The sequence below is a fragment of the Carcharodon carcharias genome, chromosome 5 (assembly GCF_017639515.1).
Source record: "Carcharodon carcharias isolate sCarCar2 chromosome 5, sCarCar2.pri, whole genome shotgun sequence".
In the NCBI taxonomy this organism is placed as follows: domain Eukaryota; kingdom Metazoa; phylum Chordata; class Chondrichthyes; order Lamniformes; family Lamnidae; genus Carcharodon; species Carcharodon carcharias.
In genome coordinates, this window is record NC_054471.1 from 21142893 (window position 1) to 21158395 (window position 15503).

At 45.2% G+C, this 15503-nt stretch overlaps 2 protein-coding genes across 3 annotated transcripts in view; one reads left to right on the top strand and one right to left on the bottom strand.

Moving 5' to 3' along the window:
• On the bottom strand, positions 1–14004 carry yipf3 (Yip1 domain family, member 3). The gene is made up of 9 exons (XM_041187653.1): positions 13878–14004; positions 11052–11252; positions 10468–10574; positions 8669–8714; positions 7777–7869; positions 5853–5984; positions 3859–3972; positions 2871–2994; positions 1–1771 (listed from the first exon to the last, which is right to left on the bottom strand). Exons 1-9 carry the CDS (start codon positions 13929–13931, stop codon positions 1644–1646), a joined length of 999 nt encoding a protein of 332 aa, XP_041043587.1. The 5' UTR covers positions 13932–14004; the 3' UTR covers positions 1–1643.
• Positions 13839–15503, top strand: part of polr1c (RNA polymerase I and III subunit C) — an 18869-nt gene continuing 17204 nt past the window's right edge. Inside the window, exons 1-2 of one of the 2 annotated variants that reach the window (XM_041187651.1) lie at positions 13839–14182; positions 14266–14337. In XM_041187651.1, coding sequence (XP_041043585.1) covers positions 14105–14182; positions 14266–14337 — 150 coding nt within the window. In that variant the 5' untranslated portion in view covers positions 13839–14104. Of the gene's footprint in view, positions 14183–14265; positions 14400–15503 lie in introns of both variants that reach the window. The other variant, XM_041187652.1, reaches the window with a different exon arrangement.

Genomic DNA, 15503 nt, shown 5'->3' on the forward strand with positions numbered 1-15503 from the left:
TTCAATTCTTGTCTTTTAACAATTTTTAATTGTTATTTCAAGGTAACATGCTCCAATCTCCCCTCGCCTCCCTTCTATTTCCCATCTAATGATGGGTATTAATACAAGATCTATACAGCGATGAGGGAAGCAGTGCAAAGAAGTAGAGAACTATAGCAGCAATGCGGGAACAGGGAGCACAGAGATCTATAACCAGCACACAGGTGGGGTGGGAGGTCACTCATATCAGCAATGGGGTAATGAGGACATAAGTACAAAAAGATTGCAGGCCATAGTCCCAAATCAGAATATCATGCTTTCAAACTAATGTTAAGTCCTAAAATTGATTCTGCTGATTCTCTACACCAGAGCAGCCACACCTAAATATGCAGCATTTTAAATTGTACCAAATTTTACATTGTGTTGAAGTCTGGCATCAGTCTATTTGCTTGCTCAAAGCTTACTGTACAATTTAGACTAGAAATGTTACACAAGTAGGAAAAAGGCTTGAATATATACAGAACCTTTCATGATTTCAGCATCTCCCAAAGATATTTACATTAAATGAAGTGCTTTTGTTGTAATGTAGGAAACACAGCAACCGATTTGCATAAAGACTCATAAAACAGCAAAGAAATAAATGATCATAAAATGATTGGTTTTGGTTGAGGGATAATTATTGGCCAGGATAACTCCTCTGCTCATCTTCAAAGTAGTGCCGTGGGAACTTTTACATCCACCTGAGAGGGAAAATGGGGCTTCAGTTTAACATTTCATCTGAAAGACAAAGTTAGAGAAGAACCAACTAAAAATAAGTAATAACATGCAGCAACCAAGGACAGTGCTGCTGTTATATCCAACAAGTAGCTTTAAACAAATTGCTGCCAATTTGCATCAATTCACTTCATTCCAAATTTTTCTCCCCTCTCCCCAAGATAAGAGATTCCCTAAGAACAGTTTCTTCATCCAAGCAGTTATCCAGTATTTGTGACTCTGAAGCCGACACAGCTTCTGTCCTTATCTGTGGTAGGTAGCAGATAGGAGTGAGAATCTAAGACACTTCTCCCTCCCTAGATCAGGGGTTCTGAGCACAAGTGTAGTACCACTGCTGAGAGCAGCTGATAATCTAGCTCGGAGACACAGCCTCAACCATTCAATGCAGAGGAATTGGATTATGTTTTGGGGAAGAAAGTTAGGGTTGGAGGGTGAGGGGAGATACTTTGTAATGTTTTTTGGGTGGAGGAATTGGGTTATGTTTTTTTAAACTGAACGGCTGAATAAAAAAGGTGCAGAATGTGATTTACAGTCAGTCATGAACTGTATAGCAACCCGTGCAAGCAATGAGAAAACACAAATACAATCAGGTCTTAAACATACACACAACACACATATACATATATATATATAATATATAACTTTAAAAAGTACAGCTCAATTATGTACAGATTGTGTTGATCAGTTAAGATGCTGGAGTGCAACTGACAGCCACCCCACTGCCCACACCACCACAATGAAATAGTTTATCTAAACTACAAACTGCTGTTAAAGCAGCGTTCAGGAGAGTACAAACTTTTCCCTGTGATACACTACACCCAGCCTGGTCCACACGCAATGTTTCCGTGGAGAATTGAGGCAAGGAAGAAAGAATCAAAAATAAATCGGAGTCAACGCATCTGCAGCCTGGTTCCAAACGACTTCACTGTGCTGTTCAGCAAAGTGACGGAAACTTCTGGGATGTCCCGAGGAAATCTCACCGGCCCAGCATTGGGTCCTTCCAAGGTATCTAGGATACCTGTTAACAAAGAGGCACAGAATTGTGAAGCATTTTATACCTGGGCATCACTTCAGGTCATCAAATGTAATATAAACACAGTGACAATTCATCTTACATCAACCACTGGGTTAGTTAAGTGCTATAACTGTTAATTACAACAAGACACAGCATCAAGAAGAAAAAGCAGGAAAATTACTTCTAAAGATCCCGTGAAAATTACTTCTAAAGATCCTCCAGTAAACGCATCTTGCGAAATGAGCCACAGAGTATGAAGATCTCAAGTTTGATCCCTGGGCAGTGCTGAATGAGCTGATCTCAGAAAGCCAGCAGTTTGGGTGCTACAACAGTATAGTTTGTACACTCAGTCCGGGCTCTCATACACACACAGACACACACAGCAACATTTAGAGCAAGCGACCAGATAACAATACCACCTGTGGGCCTATGGAGCCAAATCCCAGCACAAGTCTGTCTTCAAGACAGGACAACAAAGGAGGAACTCCAAAGGTTTTGGGGAGGGGAGATGGTGGAAATTGCATATGAACATATTATTCTTGCAATGGTTTAGTTTACATTTTTCTTCAAATTGTGAAGCCACTGCATAATAACATATATAATGTCAATTGGCAACCACTCTCACGTTGAGTATTGCAGCAGGTGCCAAGAAATGTGTAAACCATGCTAATTCATCCTCTCATTTTCCACTCAATGCTATGGAGTAAGGTAATAATGATCTCAATGAAAGCAAATGGTTTGGACTTTTCATGGAAAAACGGGACAGAAGCAGACTACAATCTCCAGTAAAAGTCTAGAATCCCAAAGTCTTAACAACAGTCTGTTAAGTCATTCACCATAAATCAGTGGCCCTGGCCCATCACCCACTCTGTTTTCTCCTGCCTAATTATGCCCCTGCTTCCCAACTGCAACACACAATTCCTGACTGATCTGCAACCAATTTAACATAAATGAGGAAATTACAGACAGACTCAAACTAATTTTCACCACCACAGGCAGACTCCAGTCTCACTCAGACAGGGCCAGTTAAGATCAAACTAAGTGCAATAACACAGCAGGATTCAGCCACTCAGTCTGCCCATTCGGAGGAATTTTTCTGTACCTTCTACAATCCTATGGTAAGCAAAGTGCAAGTACAGCAGGAAGACCATGTGCAGGGCAGCAAGCATCCCACAGACAGCGAGCCGCTGAGTTTGTCCGATTGTACGGGAGAGCATCACTGCGACCTGTGAAAGAGAGATTCAGAGCCCAGTGCAAGTAAGTCATTAGCAAGTATTCGTTTCCCTGACAATTCAAAATAGAAATAGATAAAATAATATTCCTTCTACACCTACCCATTTCTGACACAGAGAGATTAAGTTATGGCCCCCATTTGCTCAATCGGTCAATGTGCAACAAATAGTGCAATATGAGCCACAAAAAATGTTTCAGGCTTGTTTACTGATCTGAACAAGGGTCTCTCGTCCCCTTCAATAAGTTTCACCAAATAAAATGACTCTCATCTCCGTATTGTTACTCAAGTGTAGTTTAATGTAATATTACAGAGAATTATAAGAAAAGAAACAGGCCATTTAGCAAACAGATCCTTGATGGTGTACATGCTTCACACGAGTCACCTCGTACCCCTGTTCATCTAACCCCATAAACATAATCTTTTATTTCTTTCTATCTCATATACTTGCTTAGTTTTACCACAGAAGTAGTATTTAAAAAAGAGTATGACATTCTAATCACTCTCTGAAGAAGTTTCTTCTGAATTCCTTATTGGATTTATTCGTTACCATCTTGTATTTACAACCACTAACTTTGGATTCCCCTACAAATGGAAACATCTTTGCTATGTGTGCCCTGCTGAACCCCTTCATAATTTTAAAGATCTCTTTTGGGTCAGCCCCTCAGCCTTCTCTTCTCTAGAGGAAACAGCCACAGGCTGATCAATCTTTTCTGACAGGTATAACCTTTCAATTCTGGTATGATCCTTATAATCTTTTTTACACCTTCTCCAATGCCTCTATATGCTTGTAATGTCGAGACCACAACTTATGCTTTCCTGTGCACAGTTACCAACTAACAAGGGAAAGATGTCCTACCATCCTAAGTGTGGACAGTCCTCCAATGATGAGCCATAACAGATAGAAAAGGGAATGGAGATGAACATTGTAGGTGACGAGCAACACAATGCAGGGTCCAAACAGACCATAACCCTGTGAATAAGATAGCAGAATCAATTCAGGGTGTAGTTATGGTCATTCCACATAAGATAATGATTCACTGGATATATAATGCATCATTTGAAGTGTTACACTATCTGATAATATAGTTTTCTGACGCCTGGTACCTAGAAACAGGCCCTCAATGTGAGGCATTCAATCACCAAGTTGCATTCCTGGCAAAGCATAGAATTGTAGAATGATTACAGCATAGGAGGAGGCCATTTGGCTGGTCGTGTCTGTGCTGGCTCCCTGAAGGAGCAATTCACCTAGTGCCACACTCCTGCCTTCTTCCCGTAATCCCTGCAAATTCCTCCTTTTCAGATCCAATTCCCTCTTGAATACCTTGATCAAACCTGGCTCCACTACACACTCAGGCATTGCATTCCAGGTCCTAACCACTCGCTGTGTGAAAAAGTTTTTCCACATGTTGTCATTGCTTCTTACGCCAATTACCTTAAATCCGAGTCCTATGGTTCTCTATTCTTTCAACAGTGGGAACAGTTTCTCTCTTTCTACACTGTCTAGACCCCTCATGATTTTGAATACCTCCATCAAATCTCCTCTCAATCTTCTCTTCTCCAAGGAGAACAACCACAACTTTTTCTATCTTCCTACACAGCTGAAGTTTCTCATTCCTGGGACCATTATTGTGAATCTTTTCTGCACTCTCTCTAATGCCTTCACACCCTTCCTAAAGAGTGGCACACAGAACTAGGCTGAACTGGTGTTTTATACAAGTTTAACAGAACTTCCTTGCTTTTGTATACTATGCCCCTATTAATAAAGCCTAGCATGCCGTATGTTTATTAATCACGCTCTCATTCTGTCCTGCCACCTTCAGTGATTTATGCACATTTACACCCAGCTCCCCCTGCTCTTAAACCCCCTTTAGAATTGCACCCTTTATTTTACATTGTCTCTCCACATTCTTCCTACCAAAATGAATCACTTCACATTCCTCTGCATTAAATTTCATCTGCTACTTGTCGCAATCCCAAAAGCCTGGGTATGTTGGCTTGAAGTTGTTACACATCCCCCTCAGAGTTCACAATGCTTCCAAGTTTTGTGCATAAATTTTGAAATTGTGCCCTGTTATGTCCTGTTCACAAAAACAGCACGATAAATCCAATCTGACCAATTGCTGCCCCATCAGTCTACTCACAATCATCAATGTGGTGGAAAGTGTTATTGACAGTGTTATATGACAAATACTCAGCAATGAACGACTCACTCATGCTCAGTTTGGGTTCTGGCAAGGCCACTTGGCTCCAGCAGCCCACTTGATTGGCACCCCATTCACCACATTAAAACATTCAAGATTCACCATAGTGACAGCACTGTATGCCATCCACAAGATGCACTGCAGCAACTCACCAAGCCTCCTTCAACAATACCTTCCATGCCTGCGATCTCTACCACCTAGAAGGACAAGGGCAGCAGATGGACAGGAACACCACCACCTGCAAGTTCCCCTGTAAGCCACTCACCATCCTGACTTGGAACTATGTCGCTGTTTCATTATTGTCGCCAGGTCAAAATCCTGGAAATCCCTTCTTGAGAGCACTGTGGGGATATCTATACCAGATACAATGGTTCAAGGGCACCTTCTCAAGGGTAATTAGGAACGAACAATAATTACTGGCGTTGCCAACCTGCCATGATAATCAAATAGCCTGGCAACATTCATCTTCAACTCTCAAACATGGAGAAATAATCACCTGAATGAGAGTGAAGACCCTACCCAGTGAACCAGAAACTGTCACCTCATTCAGAACACATGAGACTATTAGCAAAACAACTGTCAGAATTCTTAATTGATAAATACACAAACGCTATGTACTGTAGCCTGTCCCACCCCCCACAACACTCACCAGCAATGACAGCATCTGCAGCATTGTAATCTGGGCATTGCACAAATAGCCCAGGAAGTAGACAAAGGAGGAGACGCCAAGCCAATAACCAAAGCAAGTTCCAATTGCAGTGCCCATCAGCGTGCCCTCTCTCTGTAGGAATATATAGTAGTGTAACAGTTAGCAATTTGTAAGAGTGTAACAACTCTGCTGGTTTAAAAAGAGCTCCTCACTACTCTTGCTTCTACCCCGCTCTGGGTATATTCTCCCTATTTTTTTCTCAGGCTCATGGAATTATATTAGCATGAATGGAGGGACGGAAAATAAAGAATATGAATGAACTGCTCAATTTAAGGATGGCAGGGTGTAACCAGTGGAGAACTGAAAGGGTCAATGTTCAAGTCTCAGCATTTTATAATCAATATCAATGGCTTAGATAAGGGGACCAATGTAATGTATCCACGTTTGCTGTGAGGAGGACATAGAGAAGCTGTATAGGGATATAGACTGGTTGTGATTAGATAAGAAGGTGGCAGGTGGAGCATAATATGGGGAAGTTTGAAATTGTCCATTTTAGTAGGAATATTTTTAAAAGGTGAGAGACTAGGAAATCACAAAATGTTAGCATTGAGGCACAGTAAGTAAGGCAAATGGAATGTTGGCCTTTATTGCAAGGGGGAAGGGGATGGAACATAAAAGTAAGGAATAAAAACAGAAAATGCTGGAAAAACTCATTAGGTCTGACAGCACCTGTGGAGAGAGAAACAAAGTTAATGTTTCGAGTCCGTATGACTCTTCTTCAAAGATAAAGAGAAGTAGAAATGAGATGGACTTTATACTGTTGGAGGGGGGTGGAGCAGGTAAAGCAGAAGGGAAGGTCAGCGATAGGCAGGGGCTAAGGAGAGATCGGAAAAGATGTCTTGGACACAAGACAAAGGAAGTGTTAATGGTAGTGGTGAAGACTAAAAAAGGTGCTGATAGTAAAATTAAGGTGAGAAAGCAGACTGTGTTAATGGCAGAACAAGGGTCAGCATTCTGTGAAAGAACAGATTGAATGAGTGACAGATAGCCCTGTTTTGGGGTGGGGGGTTGGGGGAAAAGGATTAAGAAAAGGGATTAAAAATGAATGAAAATTAAGATAAATATAAAAATAAGTTAAAAATAAAATACAGGCCAGCATTTATTGCCCATCCCCAATTGCCTTTGAGAAGGTGGCGGTGAGTTGCCTTCCTGAACCATGGCAGTCCCTGTGGTGTAGGTACACCCACGCTCACTCCTGTTGAAAGAGATTTTGGTGAGTTGCTACTGTGCATCTTGTAGATGGTACACACTGCTGCTACTGTGCGCCAGTGGCGGTGGGAGTAAATGTTTAATGTGGTAGATGGAGTGCCTATCAAGCGGGCTGGTTTGTTCTGGATAGTGTCAAGCTTCTTGAGTGTTGTTGGAGCTGCACTCTTCCAGGCAAGTGGGGAGTATTCCATCACACTCCTGACTTGTGCCTTTTAGATGGTGGACAGGCTTCGGGGAGAAAGGAGGTGAGTTACTCGCCACAGAGTTCCCAGCCTCTGACCTGCTCTTATAGCCACAGTATTTATATGGCTAGTCCAGTTCTGTTTCTGGATGATAGTAATCCCAGGATGTTGATAGTTGGGGTTTCAGTGACGTTAATGCCATTGAACATCAAGGGGTGGTGGCTGGATTCTTTCTTGCTGGAGACGGTCATTGCCTGGCACTTGTGTGGCGCGAAAGTTTTTATTTCATTTATACATCATCTTCCGTTCAAAAATCGAAGTGCATCACTTTGTAATTAAAAAAAAAAATAGTTATATACTTTTATAGTAGACTGTTACACAGCAAGAAGTAGATTGGGACCACCTGCAACAGTCCTTAAATAGTACCTCGCTATCCACTTGTTATCAGTCATGTAGTCTAATATGATACTTACAATTACTGTCCCAGATGTTTTCATCCCATGAAGAAGAATGGCCACCAGTGTGAAAACCAGCATCAAGGGGCCATACAGCTCTCCTGCAACTTTCTATAAAGGAAACAAAAGACAGCAAATACTATTCCAAAAATATTGTTGCACCAAGTTCCTAATAAATGAACAAGCTTTTCAAACAATGGTTTTCAATAAATCCAAATCCATATAGATACTTGACTCCATCTATGGGCACAGGAATCAGCCATTCAGTCGTCTATCTTTGGGAGTCTCTACCCCAGAGGGCTGTGGAGGTTCAATCATTGAGTCATTCAAGGCAGAGATCAGTAGATTTCTAGATAAAGATATCAAGGGATATGGGGATAGTGCAGGAAAATGGCATTGAGCTCGAAGCTCAGCCATAATCTGGTCGAATGACAGAGCAGGTTCGAAGGGCCAAATGGCCTACTCCAGCTCCCATTTCCCATGTTCCCTCAAGCATTTTCCATCAGTCAATTAGAACACAGCTGATCCATCTATTCACCTTGGTTCTGTAACTCTTAACATCGTTGCTTAACAAAAACCCATCAATCTCAGTTTTTGAAACAGCTTGTTTGATTGGTCAGGGTTGTGGGGAGGGGGAGTGTAGCATAGAAATATGGAAAGAAGCTTCCAGATTTCCAATACTCCTGCCCCTCCCCACACCATATTGCAATTGTTTACAGCAGTGTTGTCTTTTAGATGAATCTGGTTGCATCCTGACCATGTAATATACACCTCTAACAAATCCACTTTGGTTAATTGTACATTTTTAAAAATTAGATAAAATGTTTGCCAGGGTTCCTACCTACATTCTCAATTCGGTAATGGTGGGCAGCTAGGAGTAGAATATAAACAGAAGCTAAAGCAAACACACCTGAGGGAAATTGATCATTCGGACTGGAATGAGAGACTCCACCAACCTGGAATGGGGAGAAAAATATAAGACACAAATACATAGATAGATATATTCAGGTCTGGAACTAGGAAGGGCCAAGTGGCGAATGTCTGATTTCTAGGGCAGGATTTTATGTCCTGTGGGTGGGCACGTGCCTGACCTGATCGGGTGTAAAATAGTGTGTGATATTTCGGTTGGCAAGCACATGCCAGAGTTGGCAGCGTGCCCACCTACAACCAAGAGGCCTATTAAGGTCCTTAATTAATTAATTAATTTAAACATATTTTTCGCTGTCCAACCAACCTTATGGTTGGCGGGCGGGCCTTTTGATTTTTTAGCAAACCTCATCCACGGGCGGGATGAGGTTTCCACAATTAAATTTAAAAACTAAATACTTTTGGTCAGAATTTTTATTCTGTTCATGTTACTGTGAGTTAGTCCCAAGTCGGGACAATTTTTCAGATCTTAAAATCTTTATTTTTGATTTGAAGATTCTTCAGCTCCGAGGCAGCTCCGCAGCTCCCTGCCTTCAGGGGGCTTTCAGCGAGCACTCACCTGGGCATGCGCAGACTGTTGCGCTTGCACTCTCCCCCCAACCCAAGCAGCACTGAGCCTTTCAGGCTGGTTGGCCATTAATTGGCCAGCCAGCGGGAAATCACAGTCGGGGGGCCGATCACAGGTGGTGGACCATTTCTCGGCTGCTCTCAGGCCCACCCACCTGATGTCCCAAAAATCCTGCCCCTAATGTATTAAGGGTCAGTACATGACAAGACTATGATTATTTGAAGCAGGACTTGCTATATTCAAATTACAGAATAACTCAAGACTTATTTCAGACTTTTTGAGTCCAAAGTCTGAATAGTTCCAAGGACTAATAACCCTGGGCTGCAGTGAACAAAACAAAAATACAGAATATGAAAAATATGGAAAGGGAATAAAAGGCTTTCAGCTCGTTAACTAAGCTCCCATTAATGCATAAACTTAAAACAAGCTGCAGTATAGTCTATTGAGGTTACATTTTTAACTGCAACGCTAAAACAGGATTCAGAAAAATCTCAATTTTAAGTGAGATTTTACATACATGGGACAAAAACACAAGTTTAAATTCAGGAGATTCAGGGGGAGGCAGTGGCATAATCACTGAACTAGTGATCCAGAGACCCAGGGTAATGCTCTGGTTCGAATCCATTATGATAGATGATGAAATTTGAATCCAATAAAAATCTGGAATTAAAAGTCTGATAATGACCACAAAACCATCACCAATTGTTGTAAAAACCCATCTGGTTCACTAATGCCCTTTAGGGAAAGAAACTTGGTCTGGCTTACATGTGACTCCAGACCTACAGCAATGTGGTTGGCTCTTAAAAAACATGCCCTCTGAACAAGGGCAATTAGGGATGGGTAATAAATACTGGCTGAGCCAGCGATGCCCACATCCCATGAACAATTTTTAAAAAACTTTAGGACTGAGGAGATTTTTTCCATACAAACACGGAGGGCTGTGAGGATGTGGAATACATCACTAGAGTTAGCGACTGAAAAGGAACCATTTAAGAATAGATAGCTAGGTGGCTGTAATAAGAGTGGGATAAAGAGGTATGGATCAGAGCAGGCATATAGAAATAAGACTATGGGTTATCTGGAGGGTAAAGACTAACAGTTAGGTTGAGCTTGCATCTCCATTACAATTTCCATATGCTATTACAATTTTTTTTTGGATCCAAATATTTTAGAGAAGAGCGAGAGAACAGTTTCAAACAGGACAACACACCTACCTGTTCCTGACTTGGATAGGCTCAACATCAAAGTAGGGTCTGAGAATATCAATGTTACCGTACAGATTGAAAGCTTTTGATGCCTGCCTCTTGCCTGCCTGCCACACCTGCAAGAAATAATCCAAACTTAGGAGTGGCAGACCATTTAATAGATGCCTGTGTCATAAAGTAACATGACAACACATATTTTGGGAATAAAAAGAGAAAATGTTGGAAATACTCAACAGATCAGGCAACTGTGAAGAGACGAGCCCAGCGTAAGAGTGACTTCTGCTAATAAGCACAATGGGAGGTGAATATAACACCAATACAGGGTAGGGAACTCCCGATTTCAACAGGTTTGCACAGTTGCGTTAAGTTTTCAATGCCAACCATAGGACTTGAGCTAAGCACTTGGTGCCAGCAGTTAGGTGAAGGCCACCACTCAAAGACACCTTTCCTAATAATTAGTACCAATGGTGGTGGATCTTCTCCCCAGACTTATATAGTGGAGGTGACTTGAGCAGGAGAAATGTCATCACAAGGCGACTTCAACCCTGAATGAAAATACCAGACCCAACATGACACAAAACCTTCATCCATACCTGATCTGCTACATCTCGACCCAACTGCCCTTTTAGCCCCTTCACACCAAGGAAGGCTCCATCATCTTCCTCTGTAGCCACAGGCTCCTCACCAATATCATCTTCCTCTTTCAGTTGCTGATGCATCTCTCCCATATCCTCAAAACTTGAGCCAGATGTATCGTCCATGTTCTCCATGTCAATCACTGCTGAGCTGCTGGGCTAAAGATTTCCAATTGACAATGTTTAAAATTAGAGTGCATGAAAATTGCTGAAGAAACTGGTTCAGTGACGTATTTCAGAGAGTGGATGAGGGCAGGGGAGGGAGTGAGATTGGGGGAAAAGGGAGGGAGAAAGTAGTGGTGGGTGAAGGAGGATAGGGTAGGGATCGGGGAATTGGGCAGATTGAGGAGAGGGGGAATCAGACAGGGGGAGTTCAGAGAGAGCGGGGGGATCGGGGAGAGGGAGATTCGGGGAGTGGGGGGATCGGGGAGATCAGGGCGGGAGGGAATCAGAGAGAACAGGGTTCGAGCAGAGAGGTAGAGGGTGGTTCCGGGAGAGGCCGGGGAGGGGGAGGGGGAGGGGGGGGGGGTGTTGTTGAAGAGAGGGGGGCTGGAGAGTGAGGCATCAGCGAGAGGGGCTTCAGGGAGAGAGGAATAGGGGAGAGGGTGTACCAGAGAGGGGACGGCGGTGGAGATGGGGGGATCAGGCAGAGGAGGGATCAGAGAGAGAAGGGGGATCAGGGAGAGGGGGGACGGGGAGAGGGGGTACACAGGAGAGGGGGAATCGGGGACAGGGGGGGCATCAAGGAGAGGGGTGGGTCGGGTAGAGGGGGGATTGAGGAGAGTGGGTACACAGAAGAGGCGGGATTGGAGACGAGGGAGGAATTGGGGAGGGGGGGAGGTTCGGAGACGTGAGGGGATCGGAGACAGGGGAGGGATCGGGGCGAGGGGGCATCAGGGATGGGGGGGGGATCGGAGACTGGGGGGAGGAATCAGGAGAGGGAGGGATCGGAGACGGGGTGGGGGGGGGATCAGGGAGAGAGGGCATCGGATGGGGGGGGGATCGGAGACTGGGGGGAGGAAGGGAACGGGGAGAGGGAGGGATCGGGAGGGATCAGAGATGGGGGGGATTGGAGACGGGGTGGGATCGGAGATGGGGAGAGGGAGGTTTAGGGAGCTGGGGGAATCGGGAAGAGGGAATTCAGGGAGGGAGGTTCAAGGAAAGGGTGGATTGGGGAAGTGGGGGGATCATAGAGAGCGGGGGGTTCCTGGAGAGGGGTGATCAAGTGTGAGGTGAGGCACTTGGACAGGACAAACAAGGCACAGGAATACACCATGAATGGTAGGACCTTGGGAAGTACCAAGGATCAGAAGGATCTTGGTGTGCATGTCCCTCCCTCTCCCCAATCCCTCCCCCCAGTCTCCTATCCCCCCCCATCCCTGATGACCCCTCTCCCCGATCCTCCCCACCCCATCTCCGATTCCCCCATCCCTGATGCCCCCTCGCCCCGATCCCTCCAGTCTCCGATCCCCCCACGTCTCCGAACCTCCCTCCCCCATCTCTGAACCTCCCCCCCACCGTCTCCAATCCCCCCCTCCCCGATTCCTCCCTCGTCTCCAATCCCGCCTCTTCTGTGAACCCGCTCTCCTCAATCCCCCCTCTACCCGACCCACCCCTCTCCCTGATGCCCCCCTGTCCCCGATTCCCCCTCTCTTGTGTACCCCCTCTCCCCATCCCCCCTTAAGGTAGCGGGATAGGTAGATAAGGTGGTTAAGAAGGCATATGGGATGCTTGCCTTTATTAGCTGAGGCATAGAATATAAGAGCAGGGAGGTTGTGCTGGAACAGTATAAAACGCTGATTAGGCCACAGCTGGAGTATTGCGAGCAGTTCTGGAGTCTACATTATAGGAAGGATGTGATTGCGCTAGAGAGAGTGCAGAGGAGATTTAGCAGGATGTTGCCTGGGCTGGAGAGTTTTGTTATGAGGAGAGATTAGATAGACTGGGGTTATTTTCCCTGGAGCAGAGGAGATTGAGGGGGGACATGATTGAGGTGTATAAAATTAGGAGAAGGATAGATAGTGTAGACAGGAAGGAACTTTTCCCCTTGGTGGAGGGATCAATAACCAGGGGACATAGATTTAAGGTAAGGGGCAGGAGGTTTTGAGGAAGAATTTTTTCACCCAGAGGTTGGTGGGAATCTGGAACTCACTGCCTGAAAGGCAGAAACCTTCATAACATTTAAGAATTATTTGGATGTGCACTTGCGATGCCATGGCATACAGGGCTATGGGCCTAGTGCTGGAAAATGGGATTAGAATAGTTAGGTACTTAAACAAAAACAGAATTACCTGGAAAAACTCAGCAGGTCTGGTAGCATCTTCTCCGTTGTTTTTGTTTTGGATTTCCAGCATCCGCAGTTTTTTGTTTTTATTATTATAAGTTAGGTACTTGTTTGACCGGCACAGACTCGATGGGCCAAAGGGTCTTGTTCTGTGCTGCAGACCTTTATGGCTCTATGAGAGGGAGGAATCGGGGGATGGGAGGGCGGGGATTGGGGCCGGTGGGGGGGGGGGGGCGGGGTATCGGGTAGGGGAAGGAGGAGGGATCGGGGTGGAGGGGGATCGGGGAATTGTGAAGAGGGTGGGATCGGGGTGGGGGGGGGGGGGGGGGGGTGGGCGGAGGGAATGGGGGGGGGGTGGTGGGCGGAGGGATCGGGGTGGGAGGGGACCGGGGGAGGGAATCGAGGGGGAGGGGATGGGAGGAGGGACGGGATCGGGGGAGCAGGGATCGGGCACAGGGGGTATTCAGTATGTTGCCCCCGGCTCTGTCCGATAATTTTACCTCGAACGCGCCCCATTCGCTGCTCCTTCCTCCCCCTCCACCGGCCGCCGCCATGTTTCCTCGGGACGAGAAATCGGTTAGAAACCGGAAACAGCTGCAGCGGCCACGTGAACCATGAAACCTCGCGAAAATTCCCTGGGGGGGGAGAGGAGGAGGAGGAGGAGGAGGGAAATCCCGCGAGAGTTTGAACCGGAAGTGGCCGCAGATCAGAGGGTGAGAGGTCAGGGATGATCATGGCGGCTTGTAGAGAGCGAGTCGAGTTGATTCGGAATCGTGTGGTCCTTAAAGAGTTCGGGGTGCAGAATGTGAGTGTAGTTTGGATGGCGTTTAATTAATGAATGTGAATCACTGAGGTTTGCCATTGACAGCGGTTGTTTTTCTGCTCCAGGTACACACAACGGATTTCCCAGGAAATTACCCTGGGTACGACGACACGTGGAGCCAGCAGCGGTTTGAGGAGGTAAAACATGAAGTGGGCACCGGGAGCAGCTTAGCCGTGTTACAGTGAAAAGGTTCCGGCTGGTGAATAACGCCTCAATCCTATTGCACATTTTCATTGGGAATGTACTTCATTATTTACAATCCCATAGATACTGTCCTTATGTGGCCTCATTTTACACAATCGTTCTCACTTCATTTATTTTTATTCATTCATAGGATGTGGGTGTCGCTGTTTAGGCCAGAATTTATTGCCCATCCCTAATTGCCCTGTCATATGCCTTGTAAATGGTGGACAGGCTTTGGAGTGTCAGGAGGTGAGTTACTCACTGCACGATTCCTTGCCCCCAGACCTCTTGTAGCCACAGTATTTATATGGCTGGGCCAGTTAAGTTTATGGTCAATGGTAACTCCCAGGATGTCACAAATCAGCCATATAGGGCAGAATTTTATGGCCCAGTCATGTTCAGGTTGGGGCTATGAATTGCAGCAAGCTCAAGTTCAAAAGTCCATTCACTTTGGCAGGGCTGTAAAATCCCCCTGACATAAAATTCCACCCCTAAATACTGTGGCTACGAAAGCAAGTCAGAGACAAGGAATCCTGCAGTGTATAACTCGCCCTGACTCTCCAAAGTCTGTCTACTATCTACAAGGCACAAGTGAGGACTATAGTGGAATACTCCCCACTTGCCTGGATGATTGCAGCCCCCACTCAAGGAGCTTGATACCATCCAGGACAAAGCAGCTCACTTGATTGGTACCCTATCCATAGACATTCACTCCCTCCACCTACGATGTATAGTAGCAGCAGTGTGTACCATCTCCAAGAAACACTGAGGCAACTTATCAAGGCTCCTTCGACAACACCTTCCTGTACCACCTAGAAGTGCAAGGGCAGCAAATACATGGGAACACCACCACCTGCAAGTTCCTCTCCAAGTCATACACCATCCTGACTTGGAAATTTATCGCTGTTGCTTAACTGTCACTAGGTCAATATCCTTGAACTACCTTCCTAACAGCAGGATGTTCCTACACCACATGGACTGCATGTAGCAGCTCATTACCACCACCTCTGTTGAAGTTATGTTACAGTCAGATCAGCCAACATCTTATTGAATGGTGGAGGGGCTGAGTGGCTTACTTTTGCTCCTAATTTGTGTGTACATATTCTCGAGGGCAATTCGG